Genomic DNA, 23,891 nt, shown 5'->3' with positions numbered 1-23,891 from the left:
TAAATGGCGGAACCCTCAGGAACATTAACATACAGAGAGATCTCAGTGAGCAGGTCCACAGTTCCCTAAAAGTGGCAACGCAGGTGGCCAAGGTGATTAAGGAGGCATGTGGCAGACACAGACCGAGGAGCTGAAGCGTAAGTGGGAGGAGGAGCTGGGAGGAGAGATAGAGGATGGTCTATGGGCAGACACATTGAGTAGAGTCAACACGTCCGCAACATGTACCAGACTCAGCCTGAAACAATTTAAGGTTGTTCACTGGGCTGACATGACAGTGGCCCGGATGAGCAGATTCTTTGGGGTAGAAGGCAGGTGTGCAAAATGTGCGGGAGGACCAGCGAACCATGTCCACATGTTCTGGACATGTCCAAAGCTGAGGGAATTTTGGCAGGGGTTTGCAGATGTCAAGTCCACGGTGTTAAAAACAAGGGTGGCGCTGAGTCCAGAGGTGGCGGTTTTCAGGGATGTCGGAAGACCCGGGAATCCAGGAGGAGAAAGAGGCAGACAGTTCTGGCCTTTGCTTCCCTGGTAGCCCGGAGACGGATACCATTAGCTTGGAGGGACTCCAAGCCCCCGTAGTCAGAGACCTGGCTATCGGATATGGCTAGCTTTCTCTGTTTGGAGAAAATCAAGTTCGCCTTGAGATGGTCACTGTTAGGGTTCGCCCGGAGGTGGCAACCGTTCATCAACTTCTTCGTGGGAAATAAATCGTCAGCTTGGCTGGGCCGCATTTGGGGTATTGAGTGTAGTTCTGGTCACCACATTATCAGAAGGATGTGGAAGCTTTGGGGAGAGGGCGAAGAAGGTTCACCAGGATGTTGCCTGGTTTCGAGGGTGTTGGTTATGAGGGGAGGTTGGATAAACCAGGATTGTTTTCACTGGAAAGACGGAGGCTGACAGGAGACCTGATAAAGGTCTACAAAATTCTGAGAGGTATAGACAGGGTGGATAGCCAGAGACTACTTCCAAGGGTGGAAATGTCAATTACAAGGGGGCACTGTACCTGAATGTGAGGAGCTTTTGCAGGAAGTTAGATGAACTAATGACACAAATAGAGATAAACGGTTTAGATCTAATCACTATTATGGAGACATGGTTACAAGGTGACCAAGGTTGCATAATTATTTCAGGGTACACAATAATTCAAAAAGACAGGAAGAATGGAAAAGGAGGAGGCCTATTCCTGAGAGTAGAGGGTAACACAAGGACATTAGTGCAAAAGGATCTTGGCTCCGGAAATCAGGAAGTAGAATCATTATGGGTGGAGACTGGGAATCGGAAGGGTCAGAAAATGATGGCGTGAGTAATCTATTCCCACCTTAACAGTAGTTATAGAGCATTAAACAAGAAAAATTGTAACTTGTAACAAAGGCAATGTAACAGTTGCATGTGAGACTTCAATCTTCAAATAGACTGGAACAAAGGTGGTGTGGAAGATGGATTTGTGAAACACTTTCACATTGATCCCTGAGGTGCAGAGACCAGAGAAATGATCAGTGCAATGAGGAAATGGAGAGACATTAAATATTTTCTACCTTCCCAGGAGAGAATGAAAATTACATACCCAGAAATAGTGGGCGGGATTCTCCGAAATGGAGGCAGAGTGTCCACGTCGTCGCAAATGCCGTTGTGTTTTACGATGGTGTGAACGGGAGGCTCCCACGTTGAATTCTGGCCCCTACAGGGGGCCAGCACGGTGCTCGAGTGGTTTGCGACACTCCAGCCACAGATCCCGGCGTGAACTGAGCGCCGCGGGATCCGCGCAATGCGCAGTTGTGCCGGTGCCAACCGATCGGTGAGCCCCGATTGCAGGCCAGACCCCTTCGGAGACCCCCCTGGGAACGGAGCCACCCTCCCTCCCCCCCCCCCCCCCCCGCAGGCCACCCCCCCAGGCCTTCGTGACGAGTACCCGCTGGCAGCGACCAGGTGTGGACGGCGGCGGCTGGACTGGCTGTATACGCCTGGCCGCTCGGCCCATCCGGGCCGGAGAATCGGCAGCCCGGCCGCGGATAGTGGGCAGTGACCGGTGCCGCGCCAAATGCGCTGGCGCGACTCTCCGCACCGCGGAGAATCACGCGCCGGCATCGGACCAGCGTCGCGTGAAAAGAATGGCGCGGCCGTCGATTCTCCCGGCCGGTGTGGCTTCGGAGAATCCCGCCCAGAATGTAACCAAGAGACTAAATAAAAGTGAGGAAATTAAGGTCTTGATTATTATTTCGAGGCTTGTGGGTATCGCTGACTGAGCCAACATTCATTGCCCATCCCTAATTGCCCTTCAGAAGGTGGTGGTGAGCTGCTTTCTTGAACCGCTGCAGTCCCTGAGGTGTAGGTACACCCACTGTGCTGTTAGGGAGGGAGTTCCAGGTTTTTGCCCCAGTGACAGTGAAGGAGCGGCCGATATATTTCCCAGTCGGGGTGGTGAGTGACTTGGAGGGGAACCTCCAGGTGGTGGGGTTCCCAGGTATCTGCTGCTCTTGTCCTTCTAGATGGTAGTGGTTGTGGGTTTGGAAGGTGCTGCCCGAGGAGCCTTGGTGAGTTACTGCAGTGAATCTTGTAGATGGTCCACATGGCTGCCACTGTTCATCATTGGTGGAAGGAGTGAATGTATGTGGAAGGGGGAGCAATCAAGCGGGGCTGCTTTGTCCTGGATGATGTCGAGCTTCTTGAGTGTTGTTGGAGCTGCGCTCATCCAGGCAACTGGAGAGTATTCCATCACACTCCTGACTTGTGCCTTGTAGATGGTGGACAGGCTTTGGGAAGTCAGGAGTTACTCTCTGCAGGATTCCCAGCCTCTGACCTGCTTTCATAGCCAGAGTATTTATACGGCTGGGTCCAGCTCAATTTCAGGTCAACAGTAACCCCCAGGATGTTTATTGTGGGGGATTCAGTGATGGTAATGCCATTAAATGTCAGGGCGATTATTAGATCCTCTCTTATTGGAGAGGTAAGGTAATTAATATCAGCAGAGAAAATGTGATGAGAAACCCTGGGAACTAAACTGCAACAAAGCCTGGGCCCAAGATTCTTTCACACTAATGTCTTGATGAGCGAGACCCTTGTGGCTGACGAGTTAGATTAACTGGTTATGATTCCATCACTTCTGCAGTGGCCCCAGTGGATTGGAAGTTAGCAAATGTGAGACTACTATTCAAGAACTGGGGGAAAGAGCAAATAGGAAACTATGGGCCAGTTAGGCAACAGCAATCCTTGGGAAAGTGCTGGGAAATTTTAACACTTCATTACGAAAAATCATAGCGTGATCAGATAGAGAGAACATGGTTTCATGGAAGGAAAATCATGTTTGACAAATTTATTAATTGTTTGTTGAGAATGTAACTGGTTAAGGTAGATAAAGGGAACCAGTGGATGTAGTATATCTGGATGTCGGCAAATTAAATGAATAGACAGCAAGTTTGCAAATGGGGAATAATATGGGAAAGTGTTGGGTTTATTCAGAGAAGCAGGTTTAATGTTTCAAGTCAATGACATAACATTAGAAACAATTATGTTCACTCTCAACAGTTCGAAAGAATCTTCACCATTTTGAGACAAAGGAACAGGAAGAATCTGCCTTGATTGACACTCACAAACCAGTATTCCTGGGTGACAAGAGCTCCTTTCGAACCCTCTACTTCTTTGATTAACCATCTTTGACCTTTGCCATGGGTAAAAGCTGGAGATCCTGTCCCTATCTGTCTCCTGGAGTTCCCTGTGCAGGAGAAATAGGTGCAACATGAAGGTTACTGAGGGCGATGCTATGGGATTGTGGCCTGTCCAGTGATCTGTGTATCACCTCCGCCTGTCCCCCTTCTTTTTTTTTTTTTTTTTTATAAATTTAGATTACCCAATTATTTTTTCCAATTAAGGGGCAATTTAGCGTGGCCAATCCACCTACTCTGCACATTTTTGGGTTGTGGGGGTGAAACCCACGCAAACACGGGGAGAATGTGCAAACTCCACACGGACAGTGACCCAGAGCCGGGATCGAACCTGGGACCTCAGCGCCGTGAGGCGGTTGTGCTAACCACTAGGCCACCGTGCTGCCCCTGTCCCCCTTCTTTATCCTACCCCCCCGCTCCCCCCCCCCCGCGCTCCCCCCCTTGCGCTCCCCCCCCTCCCCCCCCGCGCTCCCCCCCCTGCGCTCCCACCTCCCCCCCTGCGCTCCCCCCCCTCCCCCCCCCGCGCTCCCCCCCTCCCCCCCCCCCACGCTCCCCCCCCCCCCCCCCCGCTCCCAGGTGATCATTATTACAGTGGAAATCCTGGGGAGATTTGATGATCCTTGCTGTGAGATACACTGGACTCCGTATTGGTACGTATGGTGTCAGGAACTCGGGATCTGGATTCAGACCCAGACTAGAAATGGGTTTGTGTGATATGGAAAACAAGACATTTACTCTCAATGCTGGAGGGTCCAGGCACAAGGAATCTTCACTCAGGGAATATTTTCAAACACTTGCCGATTACTATCTGATCGATTCTCTTCCTGTGTCAGAGAAATTACTCAATAAAACCTGATATGGATTCGCTTGTTCATAAAACATTTTTCAACATCATTCAGAATCTGTTTCTTTTTTTTTTATAAATAATTTTTATTGAAGTTTTTACAAAATACAAAATGTAAACATCATAACTCTATTAACGTACACCCGCGGTAACCCCCCATAAACAGCGCCCCCCCCCCCCCCAGCTGCAAGAGCAACTTCAAACAAAAGGAAAAAACAAAAAAAACAAAACAGAAACCAAAAGACAGAGAAAAGAGAAAAAGAAAAAAAGAAAACAAGGGAGAGAGATAGCACCCTCCACAAACCCATGTGTACAGTTCTCCCCCCCCCCCCCCCCCCGGTTGCTGCTGCTGCCGGCCTATTTCCCTACCGTTCCGCCAGGAAGTCCAGAAAGGCTGCCACCGCCTAAAGAACCCTTGTACTGATCCCCTCAGGGCAAATTTCACCCTCTCCAATTTAATAAACCCCGCCATATCCGAGATCCAGGCCTCCACGCTTGGGGGCCTCACATCCTTCCACTGGAGCAAGATCCTCCGCCGGGCTACTAGGGACGCAAAGGCCAGGACCCCGGCCTCTATCGCCTCCTGCACTCCCGGCTCCACTGCCACCCCAAAAACTGCGAGTCCCCAGCCTGGCTCGACCCTGGATCCCACCACCCTCGACACCGTCCTTGCTACCCCCTTCCAAAGCTCCCCCAGCGCTGGGCACGCCCAAAACATATGGGCGTGGTTCGCTGGGCTCCCCGAGCACCTAGCACACCTGTCTTCGCACCCGAAAAATCTACTCATCCTCGTCCCAGTCATGTGGGCCCTATGCAGCACCTTGAACTGTATGAGGCTAAGCCTCGCACAGGAAGAGGAGGAATTCACTCTCTCCAGGGCATCCGCCCACGTCCCCTCCTCAATCTCCTCACCCAGCTCCTCTTCCCATTTCCCCTTCAGTTCCTCCACCGAGGCCTCGTCTACCTCCTGCATTACCCGGTATATGGCCGAAATCCTCCCTCCTCCAACCCACACCCCCGAGAGCACCCTATCTCACACCCCCCGTGGAGGCAACAAGGGGAACCCCTCTACCTGCTGCCTGGCAAACGCCCTCACCTGGATGTACCTAAACATGTTCCCCGGGGGGAGCCCAAACTTCCCCTCTAACTCCCCCAAGCTCGCGAACCTCCCCTCCACAAACAGGTCCCTCAACCTCCTAACCCCTGCCCTGTGCCAGCCCCGGAATCTGCCATCAATGCTCCCTGGGACGAACCGATGGTTCCCCCGTATCGGGGCCTCCATCGAGCCCCCCACTTCTCCCCTATGCCGTCTCCATTGCCCCCAAATTTTGAGGATAGCCGCCACCACCGGGCTCGTGGTATACCTCGTTGGAGGGAGCGGCAACGGCGCCGTTACCAGCGCCTCCAGGCTCGTGTCCACACAGGACGCTGTCTCCATCCTCTTCCATGCTGCCCCCTCCCCGTCCATTACCCACTTACGCACCATCGCTGCATTGGCCGCCCAGTAGTACCCACAGAGGTTGGGCAACGCCAGCCCCCCCTATCCCTGCCTCGTTCCAGGAACACTCGTCGAACCCTTGGAGTCCCATGCGCCCACACAAATCCCGTAATACTGCTGTTGACCCTCCTGAAAAAGGCCTTTGGGATAAAGATGGGGAGGCACTGGAACAGGAACAAAAACCTCGGGAGCACCGTCATCTTGACGGACTGCCCCCTCCCCGCCAGTGACAGCGGTAACATATCCCACCTCTTAAACCCCTCCTCCATCTGCTCCACCAACCTTGTGAGGTTGAGCTTGTGCAGGGCCCCCCAACGGGGCAGCACGGTAGCATGGTGGTTAGCATAAATGCTTCACAGCTCCAGGGACCCAGGTTCGATTCCCGGCTGGGTCACTGTCTGTGTGGAGTCTGCACGTTCTCCCCGTGTCTGCGTGGGTTTCCTCCGGGTGCTCCGGTTTCCTCCCACAGTCCAAAGATGTGCAGGTTAGGTGGATTGGCCAGGCTAAATTGCCCTTAGTGTCCTAAAAATAAGGTTAATGGGGGTTGTTGGGTTACGGGTATAGGGTGGATACGTGGGCTTGAGTAGGGTGATCATTGCTCGGCACAACATCGAGGGCCGAAGGGCCTGTTCTGTGCTGTACTGTTCTATGTTCTATGTTCTAACTCCCAGCCACCTGGACCCCTAGGTACCTGAAGCTCTTCCCTGCCTGCTTCAATGGGAGCCTACCAATCCCCTCCTCTTGATCCCCCGGATGCACCACAAACACCTCACTCTTGCCCAGGTTCAGCTTATACCCCGAGAAACCCCCTAATTCCCCAAGGATCCTCATCACCTCCGACATCCCCCCCACCGGGTCTGCCACATACAGCAGCAGGTCGTCTGCGTACAGTGACATTCGATGCTCCTCCCCCCCGCACCCCCCCCCCCCCCCCCCCGCACCAGGCCCCTCCAGTTCCCTGACTCCCTCAATGCCATGGCCAGGGGCTCAATCGCCAACGCGAAGAGCAAGGGGGACAGGGGGCACCCCTGTCTCGTCCCCCGGTACATCCGAAAGTACTCCGATCTCCTATTCGTGGCTACACTTGCCATCGGGGCCTCGTAGAGCAGCCTCACCCACCGGATAAACCCCTCCCCAAACCCAAACCTCTCCAACACCTCCCACAAGTACTCCCACTCCACCCTATCTAAGGCCTTCTCCGCGTCCAACGCCACCACTATCTCCGCCTCCCCTTCCACCGCCGGCATCGTAATGACATAGAGGAGCCTTCGCACATTTGTGTTCAGCTGCCTTCCCTTCACAAACCCCGTCTGGTCCTCATGTATTTTTTTTTTTTAAATATAAATTTAGATTACCCAATTATTTTTTCCAATTAAGGGGCAATTTAGCGTGGCCAATCCACCTGCTCTGCACATCTTTGGGTTGTGGGGGCGAAACCCACGCAGACACGGGGAGAATGTGCAAACTCCACACGGACAGTGACCCAGAGCCGGGATCGAACCTGGGACCTCAGCGCCGTGAGGCGGTTGTGCTAACCACTAGGCCACCGTGCTGCCCTTTGGTCCTCATGTATGACCCCCGGCACACAATCCTCTATTCTAGTGGCCAGGATCTTTGCCAGCAGCTTAGCATCGGCATTCAGCAGCGAAATCGGCCTATATGATCCGCACTGCAGAGGGTCCTTGTCCCGCTTCAGGATCAAGGAAATCAGCGCCCGCGACATAGTTGGGGGCAGAGCCCCCCCCCCCCCCCCCCCCCCCTTGCCTCGTTAAAGGTCCGGACCAACAGGGGGCCCAACAGGTCCAAATACTTTTTATATAATTCTGCCGGAAACCCATCCGGCCCCGGCGCCTTCCCCGACTGCATGCTCCCTATCCCTTTAACCAGCTCCTCCAGCTCGATCGGCGCCCCCAGTCCCTCCACCTGCTCCTCCTCCTCCTCCCTCGGGAATCGCAGCTTGTCCAAGAAGCGCCCCACTCCACCCCCCTCCACCGGGGGTTCAGACCGGTACAGTTCCCCATAAAAGTCCCTAAAGACCCCATTAACATCTACCCCCCTCCGCACCACCTTCCCAGCTTTATCCCTCACTCCCCCAATCTCCCTGGCCGCGTCTCGCTTTCGGAGCTGGTGTGCCAGCATCCTGCTCGCCTTCTCCCCATATTCATACACCGCCCCCTGTGCTTTCCTCCACTGAGCTTCCGCCTTCCTGGTAGTCAGTAGGTCGAATCTGGCCTGAAGGCTATGCCTCTCCCCCAGCAATCCCTCCTCTGGAGCCTCCGCATATCTCCTATCCACCCGCACCATCTCCCCTATCAGTCTCTCCCTCTGCTCCCCCCTCTCCCTATGGGTTCGGATGGAGATCAATTCCCCTCTAGTCACCGCCTTCAATGCCTCCCAGACCGTCCCCACTCGGACCTCCCCGTTATCGTTGGCCTCAAGGAACCTCTCGATACACCCCCGAACCCTCTCGGCCACCTCCTCATCTGCCAGCAGCCCCACCTCCAAGCGCCAGAGCGGACGCTGGTCCCTACCTTCCCCCAGCCCGAGGGTCCACCCAGTGCGGGGCATGGTCCGAAATGGCAATTGCAGAGCATTCAGCATCCTCCACCCTCGAAACCAACCCCCTGCTCAGGACAAAAAAGTCAATCCTTGAGTAGGCCTTATGCAGGTGGGAGAAAAACAAGTATTCCCTGGCCCTCGGCCTCGCAAACCTCCAGGGATCCACCCCCCCCCCATCTGGTCCATAAATCCCCTGAACACCTTAGCCGCCGCCGGCCTCCTACCCGTCCAGGACTTGGATCGATCCAATGGGGGATCCAGTACCATGTTGAAGTCGCCCCCCCCCCCCCCCCCCCCCCCCCCCCAGGATCAGGCCCCCCACCTCCAGGTCCGGAATGCGGCCCAACATACGCCGTATAAACCCTGCATCGTCCCAATTTGGGGCGTAAACATTCACAAACACCACCCGCTCCCCCTGCAGCTTACCACTCACCATCACATATCTCCCGCCACTGTCAGCCACCACCTTCAACGCCTCAAACGTCACCTTCCCCACCAGGACCGCCACCCCCCCTACTCTTCTCATCCAGCCCTGAGTGAAATACTTGGCCCACCCATCCCTTCCTCAGCCGAACCTGGTCCACCACTCTCAGGTGTGTCTCCTGGAGCATGGCCACATCCGCCTTCAGTCCCTTCAGGTGTGCAAACACCCCGGCCCGTTTGACCAGCCCATTCAGCCCCCTCACATTCCAGGTTATCAGCCGGATCCGAGGGCTCCCTGCCCCCCTCCCCTGCCGATTAGCCATGCCCCATCCCTTGCCCACCTCCGGCCAGCGTCCCACGCTCTGCCAGTTTCCCACGGCGGCACCTCCCCCCCTCCAGCACCCCCTGCATCCTCCAGCTCCTTCCTGACCGTTTCAGCAGCAACCCGGTAACCCCCCCCCCCCCAGGCTAGGACCCCTCCTAGCCGCCCCCCCCCCCCCCTCTACAGCACTCCCGTGAGCCAGCTATCTTCTGCTGACCCCGGCGGCTCCCGCCCTACTTTCAGCTCCTCCCAACGTGGAACTGCCCCTCCTCCATTGTGCCCATCAACCAGTCCACCCTCCCCCGCGGGAAAAGAAAACCCCGCCCCCTCCCTCTCCCAGCGCGGGGACCCCGCAGAAAGCCCGCGCTATCGCCCTGCCGGGCCCCGCCTCCTCCAGGGCCACTCCCATTGTCAGTCCCCCCCACCAGCTCCCCAAACACCCCGTTTACCCCTCAGTCCAAACCCGTCCACCCAACTCCTGCTAGAAAACCCATAAAGAAAACACCTGTACGGCATCACCCCACCCACCCTACGGCCACCCCACATCATACCCTAAACCCCGTAAATACCAATACAGTATAAATAAATACAGTATTCTACAGCATCCCCCATCCGGGGGACCCTCAGTTTGTGTCCAGTTTCTTGGCTTGCACGAAGGCCCACGCCTCCTCCGGGGACTCAAAATAATGGTGTCGATCCTGGTCGGTGACCCACAGACGCGCCGGCTGCAACATGCCGAACTTCACACTCCGTCTGTGGAGCACCGCCTTTGTCCGGTTAAACCCGGCCCTCCGCCTCGCCACCTCCGCACTCCAGTCCTGGAAGAACCGCACCTCCGTGTTCTCCCACTTGCTGCTCCGCTCCTTCTTGGCCCACCGGAGCACACACTCACGATCCACGAACCGGTGGAACCGCACCAACACCGCCCGCGGCGGCTCATTCGGCTTGGGCCTCCTAGCCAGAATTCTGTGGGCCCCCTCTAACTCCAGGGGCCCCTGGAAGGGCCCAGCCCCCATCAGCGTGTTCAGCATCATCACCACATAGGCCGCCAGGTCCGACCCCTCCAGCACCTCCGTGAGGCCCAGGATCCGTAAATTCTTCTGCCTCGACCGGTTGTCCAGCTCCTCGAACCGCTCCTGCCATCTTTTATGGAGCGCCTCGTGCATCTCCACCTTCCCCGCCACGGCCACGGCCTCATCCTCCCTCTCGGAGGCCTGCTGCTGCAGCTCCCGGATCACAGCCCCCTGGGCCTGTCTGGGTCTCCATCAGTTCCCTGTTGGTTACCTTGATGGACTCCAGCAGCTCCACCTTCAGATCCTGGAAGCAGCGCAGCAGAGCCGTCTGCTGCTCCTGGACCCACTTCTTCAGTTCTTCAAGCCCTCCGCCGGCCGCCATTTTGTCCTTCGGGTCCCGATTTTTTCCAAGAGTTTTTCCTCCCGATTCTCTCCCTGCTCCGCTCCTGGTCTGCACCATGGGACCTCTGGGGCGACTCCTGGCCTCTTCCCCGTCGGGATTTGCCTCTCAAGCTCCGTTGGGGGCCTTTAAAAAAGCCCCGAAGTCCATTTTTTCCGGAAGCCTCCGAACGTGCGGCTCAGCTGGTCATTGCCGCTACCGGAAGTCCCAGAATCTGTTTCAAGCACTCAACACACAACAAAAGATTTTGAAATCCAAACTTCAGTGAATGGACTCATAAAACCCATCAGGTTCACTAATATCCTTTAGGGAAGGAAATCTGCCGTCCTTACCCTGGTCTGACCTACATGTGACTCCAGTCCCACAGCGATGGGGTTGATTCTGAGTTGCCCTCTGAAATGGTCAAGCGAGACATTCTGTTCATGGGCAGTTAGGAATGGGCAATAAATGCTGGGATTCACAGCGACACCCACATCCCAGAGAGAATTAATAAAGGACAAAACACAGCAGCCATTTTAGCACAGCAAGATCCCAGCACTGAATTACCAGTTAGTTTTTTGATTGAGGGCAGAATGTTGTCCAGGACATTTCCCATTCCCCTAGCATCATGGAAAAGACCACATTAATCAGAATGGACCACACATCCAGCTGGACCCAGAGGATGAGGGGCCGGGGGATGAGGGGCCGGGGGATGAGGGGCCGGGGGATGAGTGGATGAGGGGCTGAGGGGGCCGGGGGATGAGGGGCCGGGGGATGAGGGGCCGGAGAATGAGGGGGCCGGAGGATGAGGGGGCCGGAGGATGAGGGGTCTGAGGTGGAGAGAGTGAGGGCAGTGAGCGTAAGGCGTCAAAACTCCTTGAATTCAAGAATTGAATTGAAGGGTAAGAGGGAGCATCTCTCTGTTCAAAATCAGGATGTATCCTGGAGTTAGTTACACGGGTTAATGAGAGAGAGAGAGGGGGGGGGGGGAGAGAGAGAGAGAGGGAGAGAGAGAGGGAGAAAGAGAGGGAGAGAGAGGGAGAAAGAGAGGGAGAGAGAGGGAGAAAGAGAGGGAGAGAGGGAGAGAGAGAGAGAGAGGGGAGAAAGAGAGATATAGAGAGAGAGAGAGAGAGAGAGAGAGAGAGGAAGAGGGAGAGAGGGAGAGAGAGAGGGAGAGAGGGAGAGAGAGAGGGAGAGAGAGAGAGAGAGAGAGAGAGGGGGGGAGAGGGGGAGAGAGAGAGAGACAGACAGAGAGATTTGGAGGTTAGAGCGAGATATCTCTAAGTATCAGATTGCACTGTTGAGATACGAGCAAGTTGTGTTTGACCTGCCAGGGTCAGACTATAGAGAATGATCCCGTTTTCTGCAGTACATCCATTGTGTACCAGTTGTGTGATATCGGAGCTCGGCCAGGGAAATGTCAGCTCCACTATTGCATCTGGAAATGCCAAAGCTGAGAGAAATCTGTAACAATGAGGCTCACGGCCTGATGTTATACCTGGAGTTATTCCAGACAGAAACCACAGCTTTCCAGAGCTCAGTTCACACCGTACTGTGGAGTAACTGTGCTCGTTTGTGGGCATCACAGTCAGGAAGGAGATGTTGGTCTCAGAGGGGGCCCAGTGTAGATTTGGCAGAATGATCACGGGGTTAAAAAGGTTAAATTACGAGGAGAGGTTGCACAGACTAGGCTGATATTCCCCCAGAAGGCAGTGGGGGCTGGCTGAGTTCGACACAGTTCGACAGGTTTTTGATAGACTCGAGCGAGATAAAGTATTACGAGGGCCAGACAGGAAAATGGAAATAACCATGATCTTATTGAATGGCGGAGAACGTTCGATGGGCTGAATGGCCTACTCCTATCCCTAAATCTGATGTTCTTATTCCCTTGAATTTATTATTTTTTTATTCGTTTAAGGTGTCACTGGAAAGGCCAGGATGTGTTGCCCATCCCGAATTGCCCTTTAACTGAGTGGTTTGCTCGTCCTTTTCAGAGGGGATTTCAGAGTCAACCACATTGCTGTGGGTCTGGAGTCACATGTAGGCCAGACCGGGTAAGGATCCAGTGAGTATAAACCCAAACTGTTTAATCTCTCTCACACGTCAACCCCTTCATCCCCGGAATCAATCTGGTGAATCTCCTCCGAGCTCCCACAATGTCACCACATCCTCCCTCAAATAAGGAGCCAAAACTGGGCACAATACTCCAGATGTGGTCTCACCAACACCCTGTCCAATTGCAACAACACTTCTCTACTTTTATACTCCAGCCCTTTTACAATCCCTCTGCCCGGATCCCTCTGCCCGGATCCCTCTGCCCGGATCCCTCTGCCCGGATCCCTCCGCCCGGATCCCTCCGCCCGGATCCCTCCGCCCGGATCCCTCCGCCCGGATCCCTCCTCCCAGACACATCTTGAATCTGTTTTCCATTTCGATAATAATTTGCCTTTCTACTTTTTGACCAAAATGGATAATCTCACACCCATCCCCATTAAACTCCGGGGGGCATTCTCCATTCCTGAGGGTAAGTGGAGAATCCGCGTGGGTTTCACGACAGGAAAATCGGCGTGAACCCTTCACCGATTGCAGTGAGGGGCTAGCACCGGCTGGAGAATCACTGGGTCCCGGTCTGCGCATGCGCAGGGCTGACAACCTGCACCGGTCGCATCGGAAAACAGGGAGCCAGCCGTGTTCAAACCCGAACCTGCCCACCCCGACTCCACAGCCCACCCCCCTGTCCACCTCCCACCACTCTCCCCAGCCCTAGCAGAACCCCCCGGGCCAGCGGCACAGATCCCGGACAAGGGTGGCGGTGCTCGACACGGTCCGCAGCCGGCACGCCGGGTTCCTGACCTCTGGGATCACCCCTTCCCGCGCCATTGGGAACTCGGCCCATCGGGGACGGAGCATCACGGGTGGGCGCGGCCTGATGATGCATCAACAGGGTTGTGACTGCACGCTGCGCGCGGCCCTATGACGCTGGTTTGGAGGGGGCGGAGCATCACGGACTGGGGTCAAACCCGGCCAGAGGGAACGGAAGTGGTGCCGTCAAAAATGCCCTCAAACTGGATCTTTCACACGAGGCAGCATCAATCCCCACACCGTCCGCTCCTCCACCGCACATTTCCAAACAATCGCAATGTTTGCTGCCCAATAATAGTTTTGCAAGTTTGGCAATGCCAACCCCCCCTGTCAGCCCCTCCTCGCCCAGGGAGCCTTACCCACCCGCACAAACCTCAAACTCATCCCATTCAACGTCCTAACAAAGTACTTGGGCACAAAGATGGGGATGTTGTGAAACACAAACAGAAACCTCGGCAACACCATCATCTTAACCGTCTGGCCCTAACCAGCCAATGACAATGACAGCAGATCCCAACTCTTAACCTCCACCTTCATTCCCTCCACCAACGGCACCAAATTCAACCTATAGGGCGGGTTTCTGTAATAATGGGGCGTAATAACGGAACGGCCGGCGTTTTTCCGCGCATGAGCGGGGTTTCCCTTCTCCGCACCGGCCCCTGGGGACAAAGGGGGAGCCCTACAGGGGGGCGGAGCCCGACAGGGGGGGCAGAGCCCTACAGGGGGGCGGAGCCCTACAGGGGCGCGGCCCCCACGGAACCATCCCACCTGCCGATCGGTCGGCCCCGATCGCGGGCCAGGCCACCGTGGGGGCTCCCCCCCCCCCCCCGGGAGTTGGATCCCCCCCCCCCCGTATGGGACCGGTGTAACCCACGCCGGCGGGACTCAGCCGAGCCTGTCGGCCACTCAGCCCATCGGGACGCGGAGAATCCCCGGGGGGGGGGGGGGGGGGGGGGGGGGTATCAATGGTCCCTGACTGGCACGGCGGGAAACCCGCGGGCGTCCGAGAATCGGCGCTAGAGAATGAGAAAGCCGGCGGCAGCGCCGGGTCGGAGAATCCCGGCCATACAGCTGGGTCCAACTCCGCCCCTCCCATTCCCCGAGGATTAAGTGGGAATATCTCACTTTTCCCCGTGTTGAGCTCATCCCCCGAACTCCCCGAAATCCCCACGATCCTGTCAAACCTCCCAACCGGCTCTGGAATATGCAGGAGGTCATCTGCCTACAAAGGAACTCGGTAATCCACGCCTGCTCCGCGTCCAACGCCACCCCCCCCTTCTCGGTCCTCCGAGGGCACCATAATGACACTCAGTAACCACCGGTCCCTTCACAAATCCCACCTGGTCCTCACCCATCACTCCCGGCACACAATCCTCCATCAAGCCAGGACGACCCACAATGCTCCTGCTCTTTGTCTCTCTTTAAAATGAGAGAAATCAAAGCCTGAATTAACATGGGGAAAGGGGTGGGGGGGGAGGAGCGGAGAGTGGGGGTGGGGATGGGGGAAGTGGGGGGTGAGCAGAGTGGGGGTGGGGGGGGGTTAGTGGGGATGGGGGAGTGGGGAGGGGAGGGTGGGGGTTGGGATGGGGGTTTAGTGGGGATGGGGGTGGTGGGGGTGAGCGGAGTGGGGGTAGGGGTGGGGGGGGTTAATGGGGATGGGGTGTGGGGAGTGGGCGTGGAAGTTTAGTGGGGATGGGGGTGGGGGGGAAGTGGGGGGTGAGCGGAGTGGGGGTGGGGAAGTGGAGTGGGGGTTGGGAGGGGGTTAGTGGGGGTGGGTGCTCACCCCTCACCATCCTCATTATACATCTCAACTGACAGGGGCCCCAGCTGCGACCCAAACTTCCTTTAGAACTGGGCTGGGAACCCATTCAGACCCGGGAGCCTCTCCGCCTCCATCAATGTCCATCCACAATTTTAATTGCTCTGCTTATCACGGCCATGCCTTCAGTTGCTGAGGCACTGACCTCTGGAATAACCTTTCAAACTGATCGACTTGACCAAACTTTTGGTCACCTGTGTTGATGTGTCGGTTAGCTGGTTGCTGGTCCTATTAAGCAGCCTGGGATATTTTACCAGAACTGCAGGTTCGTGTTGACTGGAGGTGTTCCATGCAGTAACACTGAGCTGGCGTTCCGCTCTGTGACAATATGCTGTGTGTGAGCTAAATCGCTGGCTTTGAAAGCAGACCAAGCAGGCCAGCAGCACGGTTCAATTCCCGTACCAGCCTCCCCGAACAGGCGCCGGAATGTGGCGACTAGGGGCTTTTCACAGTAACTTCATTGAAGCCTACTCGTGACAATAAGCGATTTTCATTTCATTTCATTTGATTCAGTAGCCCCACCTGCTGGACAGGTATGGCCTTGCAGTGCGTCATCCACACTTTCCCAGTGTTGAGTGACAGCCCCGCTCCCAATTGGATAACAGATTTATACCTGAGGATTCAGCAAATCCGAGCCCTGGGGGCGGGAGTTTACCATACACAGGCTCAGCTCCCAGTGGATCTGCACAAGTCTTGCTTCTCTCCTAGCTCTACTCCCATCAACGTTCCCGACATGGATCGCTTTGCCAATATCTTCCGCTACTTCCAGTCCAACTCGGAGTCAATGATGAATGGGATTTGTGGAATTCTGGCCTTGGCAAGTATCCGGATCTACAGCACCTTCCAGTTTGTCTGTCCCTGTTTGCCCATCTACAACACCATCTATGGAATTGGCGTGATGTTTCTGCCACCCATTATCCTCTTTCTCTGTGGTGTTATTGTCAATAAACACTCGCTGCTGATGCTGGAGGAATGGCAGCGTCCCAAGGGATACAGGAGCAAGGATAGCTCCTTACTCAGCTACATGTTCCTCGCTGTGGTACAGAGAGCTGCTCTTGCTCCTGCCGTTTGGCTGATTGTCAGTCTGCTGGATGGAAAGTGTGTTGTCTGTGCCTTCAGCACCTCAGTGGACCCCAGTCGCTTTACCAACATGAGCGAGTGTCCTGCAGAAGCTCTCCTCAGCCTCCTGTCCATGGTGCCCTGTAAGGACCTCCCACCTGAGCATCTTCAACACTACGTCACCTTCCCCAGGAATGCAGTGTACCGGTACCTCCGCATCCATCTCCCAGGTAATCCAACGGAAAATTCATCTTCATTAACTTCAGGGTGGATAGCGAGGCCTTAGAGAGGGTGGGGAGGAGATGTATTGGAATGGGAGCAGGGATGAGGGGCGTCAGTTATTGGAGAAGCTGGGATTGTTCCCGTTAGAGCAGCGAAGGTTCAGGGGAGATTTGACTGAGATGTTCAAAATCACAAAAAGTTTTCTCTGAAAATGAACAATGTTTGCCTGACCTCAGGATTCACTCCCTGTACAGAGTGGCCAACCTGCACCCCCTCCTTCACACTCCTCCCCCCCCCCCTCCTTCACACTCCTCCCCCATCCTCTCCTTCACACTCCTCCCCCCATCCTCTCCTTCACACTCCTCCCCCATCCCTCCTTCACACTCCTCCACCCATCCTCCCTTCACACTCCTCCTCATCCCTCCTTCACACTCATCCCCATCCTCTCCTTCACACTCCTCCCCCATCCCTCCTTCACACTCCTCCCCCATCCCCTCTTCACACTCCTCCCCCATCCTCTCCTTCACACTCCTCCCCCACCCTCTCCTTCACACTCCTCCCCCATCCTCTCCTTCACACTCCTCCCCCATCCTCTCCTTCACACTCCTCCCCCATCCTCTCCTTCACACTCCTCCCCCATCCCTCCTTCACTACTCCTCCCCATCCTCCTTCACACTCCCCCCATCCTCTCCTTCACACTCCTCCCCCATCCTCTCCTTCACACTCCTCCCCCATCCTCTCCTTCACACTCCTCCCCCATCCTCTCCTTCACACTCCTCCCCCATCCTCTCCTTCACACTCCTCCCCCATCCTCTCCTTCACACTCCTCCCCCATCCTCTCCTTCACACTCCTCCCCCATCCCTCTCCTTCACACTCCTCCCCCATCCTCTCCTTCACACTCCTCCCCCATCCCCTCCTTCACACTCCTCCCCCATCCTCTCCTTCACACTCCTCCCCCATCCTCCTCCTTCACACTCCTCCCCCATCCTCTCCTTCACACTCCTCCCCCATCCCTCTCCTTCACACTCCTCCCCCATCCCTCTCCTTCACACTCCTCCCCCATCCCCTCCTTCACACTCCTCCCCCATCCTCTCCTTCACACTCCTCCCCCATCCCCTCCTTCACTATCGTCCCCTGGCTCTCTCTTCACCCCCACCCTCTCCTTCACTCGCTCCTCTCTCACTTTTTCTTCCCTTCCTCGATTTCTCCTCCATTCTTATTTTCTCACTCACTGTCCACCCCGCGCTCCCCCCACCCTCCTCCAAAACCAATGCATTTAAACTTTGACCTTTCTGATCTGATCTGTTTTGTGTCTCGATGATTTGAATGAAAATCTAACTCAGCCCGGCTCTGTCAGCCCGGCCCTGTCAGCCCGGCCCTGTCAGCCCGGCCCTGTCAGCCCGGCCCTGTCAGCCCGGCCCTGTCAGCCCGGCCCTGTCAGCCCGGCTCTGTCAGCCCGGCTCTGTCAGCCTGGCCCTGTCAGCCCGGCCCTGTCAGCCCGGCCCTGTCAGCCCGGCCCTGTCAGCCCGGCCCTGTCAGCCCGGCTCTGTCAGCCCGGCCCTGTCAGCCCGGCCCTGTCAGCCCGGCCCTGTCAGCCTGGCCCTGTCAGCCCGGCTCTGTCAGCCCGGCTCTGTCAGCCTGGCCCTGTCAGCCCGGCCCTGTCAGCCCGGCCCTGTCAGCCCGGCCCTGTCAGCCCGGCTCTGTCAGCCCGGCTCTGTCAGCCTGGCCCTGTCAGCCCGGCCCTGTCAGCCCGGCCCTGTCAGCCCGGCCCTGTCAGCCCGGCCCTGTCAGCCCGGCCCTGTCAGCCCGGCTCTGTCAGCCCGGCCCTGTCAGCCCGGCCCTGTCAGCCCGGCCCTGTCAGCCTGGCCCTGTCAGCCCGGCTCTGTCAGCTCGGCCCTGTCAGCCCGGCCCTGTCAGCCCGGCCCTGTCAGCCCGGCCCTGTCAGCCTGGCCCTGTCAGCCCGGCTCTGTCAGCTCGGCCCTGTCAGCCCGGCTCTGTCAGCCCGGCCCTGTCAGCCCGGCCCTGTCAGCCCGGCCCTGTCAGCCCGGCCCTGTCAGCCCGGCTCTGTCAGCCCGGCCCTGTCAGCCCGGCCCTGTCAGCCCGGCCCTGTCAGCCCGGCTCTGTCAGCCCGGCCCTGTCAGCCTGGCCCTGTCAGCCCGGCCCTGTCAGCCCGGCCCTGTCAGCCCGGCCCTGTCAGCCCGGCTCTGTCAGCCCGGCTCTGTCAGCCCGGCCCTGTCAGCCCGGCCCTGTCAGCCCGGCCCTGTCAGCCCGGCTCTGTCAGCCCGGCCCTGTCAGCCCGGCTCTGTCAGCCCGGCCCTGCCCTGTCAGCCCGGCCCTGTCAGCCCGGCCCTGTCGGCCCGGCCCTGTCAGCCCGGCCCTGCTCTGTCAGCCCGGCCCTGTCAGCCCGGCCCTGTCAGCCCGGCCCTGTCAGTCTGGCCCTGTCAGCCCGGCCCTGTCAGCCCGACCCTGTCAGCCTGGGTCTGTCAGCCCGGCTCTGTCAGCCCGGCTCTGCTCTGTCAGCCCGGCCCTGTCAGCCCGGCCCTGTCAGCCCGGCTCTGTCAGCCCGGCTCTGTCAGCCCGGCCCTGTCAGCCCGGCTCTGTCAGCCCGGCCCTGTCAGCCCGGCTCTGTCAGCCTGGCCCTGTCAGCCCGGCTCTGTCAGCCCGGCTCTGTCAGCCCGGCCCTGTCAGCCCGGCTCTGTCAGCCCGGCCCTGTCAGCCCGGCCCTGTCAGTCTGGCCCTGTCAGCCCGGCCCTGTCAGCCCGACCCTGTCAGCCTGGGTCTGTCAGCCCGGCTCTGTCAGCCCGGCTCTGCTCTGTCAGCCCGGCCCTGTCAGCCCGGCCCTGTCAGCCCGGCTCTGTCAGCCCGGCTCTGTCAGCCCGGCCCTGTCAGCCCGGCCCTGTCAGCCCGGCTCTGTCAGCCCGGCTCTGTCAGCCCGGCCCTGTCAGCCCGGCTCTGTCAGCCCGGCCCTGTCAGCCCGGCTCTGCCCTGTCAGCCCGGCCCTGTCAGCCCGGCCCTGTCAGCCCGGCTCTGTCAGCCCGGCCCTGCCCTGTCAGCCCGGCCCTGTCGGCCCGGCCCTGTCAGCCCGGCCCTGTCAGTCTGGCCCTGTCAGCCCGGCCCTGTCAGCCCGGCTCTGTCAGCCCGGCTCTGTCAGCCCGGCTCTGTCAGCCCGGCTCTGTCAGCCCGGCTCTGTCAGCCCGGCCCTGTCAGCTCGGCCCTGTCAGCCCGGCTCTGTCAGCCCGGCTCTGTCAGCCCGGCTCTGTCAGCCCGGCTCTGTCAGCCCGGCCCTGTCAGCCCGGCCCTGTCAGCCCGGCCCTGTCAGCCTGGCCCTGTCAGCCCGGCTCTGTCAGCCCGGCCCTGTCAGCCCGGCCCTGTCAGCCCGGCTCTGCCCTGTCAGCCCGGCCCTGTCAGCCCGGCCCTGTCAGCCCGACCCTGTCAGCCCGGCCCTGTCAGCCCGGCTCTGTCAGCCCGGCCCTGTCAGCTCGGCCCTGTCAGCCCGGCTCTGTCAGCCCGGCTCTGTCAGCCCGGCCCTGTCAGCCCGGCCCTGTCAGCCCGGCCCTGTCAGCTCGGCCCTGTCAGCCCGGCTCTGTCAGCCCGGCTCTGTCAGCCCGGCCCTGTCAGCCCGGCTCTGTCAGCCCGGCCCTGTCAGCCCGGCCCTGTCAGCCCGGCCCTGTCAGTCTGGCCCTGTCAGCCCGGCCCTGTCAGCCCGGCTCTGTCAGCCCGGCCCTGTCAGCCTGGCCCTGTCAGCCCGGCCCTGTCAGCCCGGCCCTGTCAGCCCGGCTCTGTCAGCCCGGCCCTGTCAGCCTGGCCCTGTCAGCCCGGCCCTGTCAGCCCGGCTCTGTCAGCCCGGCTCTGTCAGCCCGGCCCTGTCAGCCCGGCCCTGTCAGCCCGGCCCTGTCAGCCCGGCTCTGCTCTGTCAGCCCGGCTCTGTCAGCCCGGCCCTGTCAGCCCGGCCCTGTCGGCCCGGCTCTGTCAGCCCGGCTCTGTCAGCCCGGCTCTGTCAGCCCGGCCCTGTCGGCCCGGCTCTGTCAGCCCGGCCCTGTCAGCCCGGCCCTGTCGGCCCGGCTCTGCTCCGGCTCTGTCGGCCTCGCTCTGTGAGGGGTGATGTCAGGAAGTCCCTCTCCATACAGGAGGATGTGAAAATCTGGAATTTTCTCGACCCAAAGGCTGTTGAGATTGGAGGTCAGTTGGAAATTTCACAACTGAGATCGATAAAATGTGGATGTAAAGGGGATAAAAGGCCTCGGAACCAAGACTGGTAAATGGATCAAGGTAGAAATTAGTCATTGTCTAATTTACTGAAGGAATAGGCTTGAGGGGCTGAATGGCCTTCATCCTGTTTCTATGACAATATATATATAGTTATTTAATAGGAAACATGATGATTGTATAATCCCTGGGCAACGGTTAATGCAGAGAACGGAGTCAAGGTTCAAAGGACAGGGGGCAGCTCGGTAGCACAGTGGTTAACACTGTTGCTTCACAGCTCCAGGGTCCCAGGTTCGATTCCCGGCTTGGGTCACTGTCTGTGAGGAGTCTGCACGTTCTCCCCGTGTCTGCGTGGGTTTCCTCCGGGTGCTCTGGTTTCCTCCCACAGTCCGTAGATGTGCGGGTTAGGTGGATTGGCCGTGATAAATTGTCCAAAAAAGGTGAGGTGGGGTTGCTGGGTTACGGGGATAGGGTGGAGGTGTGGGCTTAAATGGAGTGCTCTTTCCAAGGGCCGGCGCAGACTCAATGGGCTGAATGGCCTCTTTCTGCACTGTAAATTCTATGGTAACATTGTGGCAGGAACCAGGGGGCAGGGGACAGGGGGCAGAGGGCAGGGGGCAGGGGCAGGGGGCAGGGGGCAGAGGGCAGGGGGCAGAGGGCAGAGGGCAGGGGGCAGGGGGCAGGTGGCAGAGGGCAGGGGCAGAGGGCAGGATTAGTCTCTTAACGCAGAGGGTGATGCAAAGTTGGGCTAAATTTCCAAAATAGATGCGGGAAACTGGGATCATTCAACAACCAGCCGTTGTGGTGGGGTCGGGTCGGGAGGGTTCTGGTTTCCACTGGGACTAGCCTTTCATTTGGTGTACCAATGGCTGTTCTTGAACTGTGGTCCTCAGGCCCTGGGATGGACTATCCTCCTCCTCCTGATCTTCGCTGCATTCCTCGCTCGCTGCTTCAAGCCGTGTTCCAAACATGTGATCTTCCTGCAGAGCAGGTACTGGAGCAACTACATTGATATTGAGCAGAGTACCTTTGAAGAGACATGCTGTGAGCACGCGCGAGCCTTCGCCCGCCACTGTGTCAGCCAATTCTTCCAAAGCAATCAGGCCGAGTTGAAGACACATTGTTCAGGAATGGCTGATCTGACAGGGGATGAGAGTCGCCATCTTCACGGCATCAGAAACAAGGAACAACTCAATCACCTCCTGATGAAGTGGTTCAAGGCAAAACCCTCGCTAGATATCAGGCCCATCAGCAAACAGCAATTTAATTCTTACCCTGTCACAACCTGGGATAATCGACACGCCCAGCACAAAGCCACAATGCCACGGAATGCAGGCCAACAGACTTTGCTGTAAGAGGGTGTGTGTCCTGACCACACTCTTCGCTGGACTTCCAGAAAAGAATTATCTCCATCCAACATGAGCAGGTGTCAGTCAGCCACACGTCATCCACTCCCTCCCTTCACTATCCAAAAACCTTCACCCTCCACCTGGGCTTGCGAACTCCGACCAACCGTCCAGTCTTGAGACAATTCACACGTCTTTAACCTGGGGTTACCCCACTTACTCGATCTGTAAAGATTCAATTACCTGCAAATGCTGGCATTCAAAACATTGTCTGGCATCTTGGACTTTGTCTATATATATGTTTCTGGAACATACCTCTCCATTCACCTGAGGAAGGAGCAGTGCTCCGAAAGCTAGTGTTTGAAACAAACCTGTTGGACTTTAACCTGGTGTTGAAAGACTTCTTACTGTAACCAAAAACTGTCACTCCTCCCACATAACGTCCCTTGCCGTCTGCAAACCCACACATAATATAGGTCACTCCCCTGCCCCCCTCACTCCCCTGCCCCCCTCACTCCCCTGCCCCCTCACTCCCCTGCCCCCCTCACTCCCCTGCCCCCCTCACTCCCCTGCCCCCCTCACTCCCCTGCCCCCCTCACTCCCCTGCCCCCCTCACTCCCCTGCCCCCCTCACTCCCCTGCCCCCCTCACTCCCCTGCCCCCCTCACTCCCCTGCCCCCCTCACTCCCCTGCCCCCCTCACTCCCCTGCCCCCCTCACTCCCCTGCCTCCCTCACTCCCCTGCCTCCCTCACTCCCCTGCATCCCTCACTCCCCTGCATCCCTCACTCCCCTGCATCCCTCACTCCCCTGCATGGCTCACTCCCCTGCCTCCCTCACTCCCCTGCCTCCCTCACTCCCCTGCCTCCCTCACTCCCCTGCCTCGCTCACTCCCCTGCCTCCCTCACTCCCCTGCCTCGCTCACTCCCCTGCCTCCCTCACTCCCCTGCCTCGCTCACTCCTCTGCCTCGCTCACTCCCCTGCCTCGCTCACTCCCCTGCCTCGCTCACTCCCCTGCCTCGCTCACTCCCCTGCACCCCTCACTCCCCTGCACCCCTCACTCCCCTGCCTCGCTCACTCCCCTGCCTCGCTCACTCCCCTGCCTCGCTCACTCCCCTGCCTCGCTCACTCCCCTGCATCCCTCACTCCCCTGCATCCCTCACTCCCCTGCCTCGCTCACTCCCCTGCATCCCTCACTCCCCTGCATCCCTCACTCCCCTGCATCCCTCACTCCCCTGCCTCGCTCACTCCCCCTGCCTCGCCCTACATCCCCTGCCTCGCTCACTCCCCTGCCTCGCTCACTCCCCTGCCTCGCTCACCCTCCCCTGCATCCCTCACTCCCCTGCATCCCTCACTCCCCTGCATCCCTCCTCCCCTGCAGTCCCTCACTCCCCTGCATCCCTCACTCCCCTGCCTCGCTCACATACCCCTGCCTCGCTCACTCCCCTGCCTCGCTCACTCCCCTGCCTCCCTCACTCCCCTGCCTCGCTCACTCCCCTGCACCCCTCACTCCCCTGCATCGCTCACTCCCCTGCCTCGCTCACTCCCCTGCCTCGCTCACTCCCCTGCACCCCTCACTCCCCTGCCTCCCTCACTCCCCTGCATCCCTCACTCCCCTGCATCCCTCACTCCCCTGCATCCCTCACTCCCCTGCATCCCTCACTCCCCTGCATCCCTCACCC

At 58.2% G+C, this 23,891-nt stretch overlaps 2 protein-coding genes across 2 annotated transcripts in view; both read left to right on the top strand.

Annotated features, from left to right (window-relative positions):
* Positions 1–3,807, top strand: part of LOC119979667 (gamma-glutamyl hydrolase-like) — a 32,120-nt gene extending 28,313 nt beyond the window's left edge. Inside the window, exon 9 of the mRNA XM_038822194.1 lies at positions 3,523–3,807. Within this exon, the coding sequence (XP_038678122.1) occupies positions 3,523–3,644 (122 nt within the window). The 3' untranslated portion in view covers positions 3,645–3,807. The remainder of the gene's footprint in view (positions 1–3,522) is intronic.
* A 12,304-nt stretch (positions 3,808–16,111) lies between these two features.
* The window catches only part of LOC119979665 (calcium homeostasis modulator protein 3-like), a 12,143-nt gene continuing 4,363 nt past the window's right edge, over positions 16,112–23,891 (top strand). The window contains exons 1-2 of the mRNA XM_038822193.1: positions 16,112–16,654; positions 21,748–22,217. Coding sequence (XP_038678121.1) covers positions 16,112–16,654; positions 21,748–22,217 — 1,013 coding nt within the window. The remainder of the gene's footprint in view (positions 16,655–21,747; positions 22,218–23,891) is intronic.

Source organism: Scyliorhinus canicula, chromosome 16 (assembly GCF_902713615.1).
Source record: "Scyliorhinus canicula chromosome 16, sScyCan1.1, whole genome shotgun sequence".
In the NCBI taxonomy this organism is placed as follows: Eukaryota; Metazoa; Chordata; class Chondrichthyes; order Carcharhiniformes; family Scyliorhinidae; genus Scyliorhinus; species Scyliorhinus canicula.
This window is presented reverse-complemented; position numbering and strand designations above follow the sequence as displayed.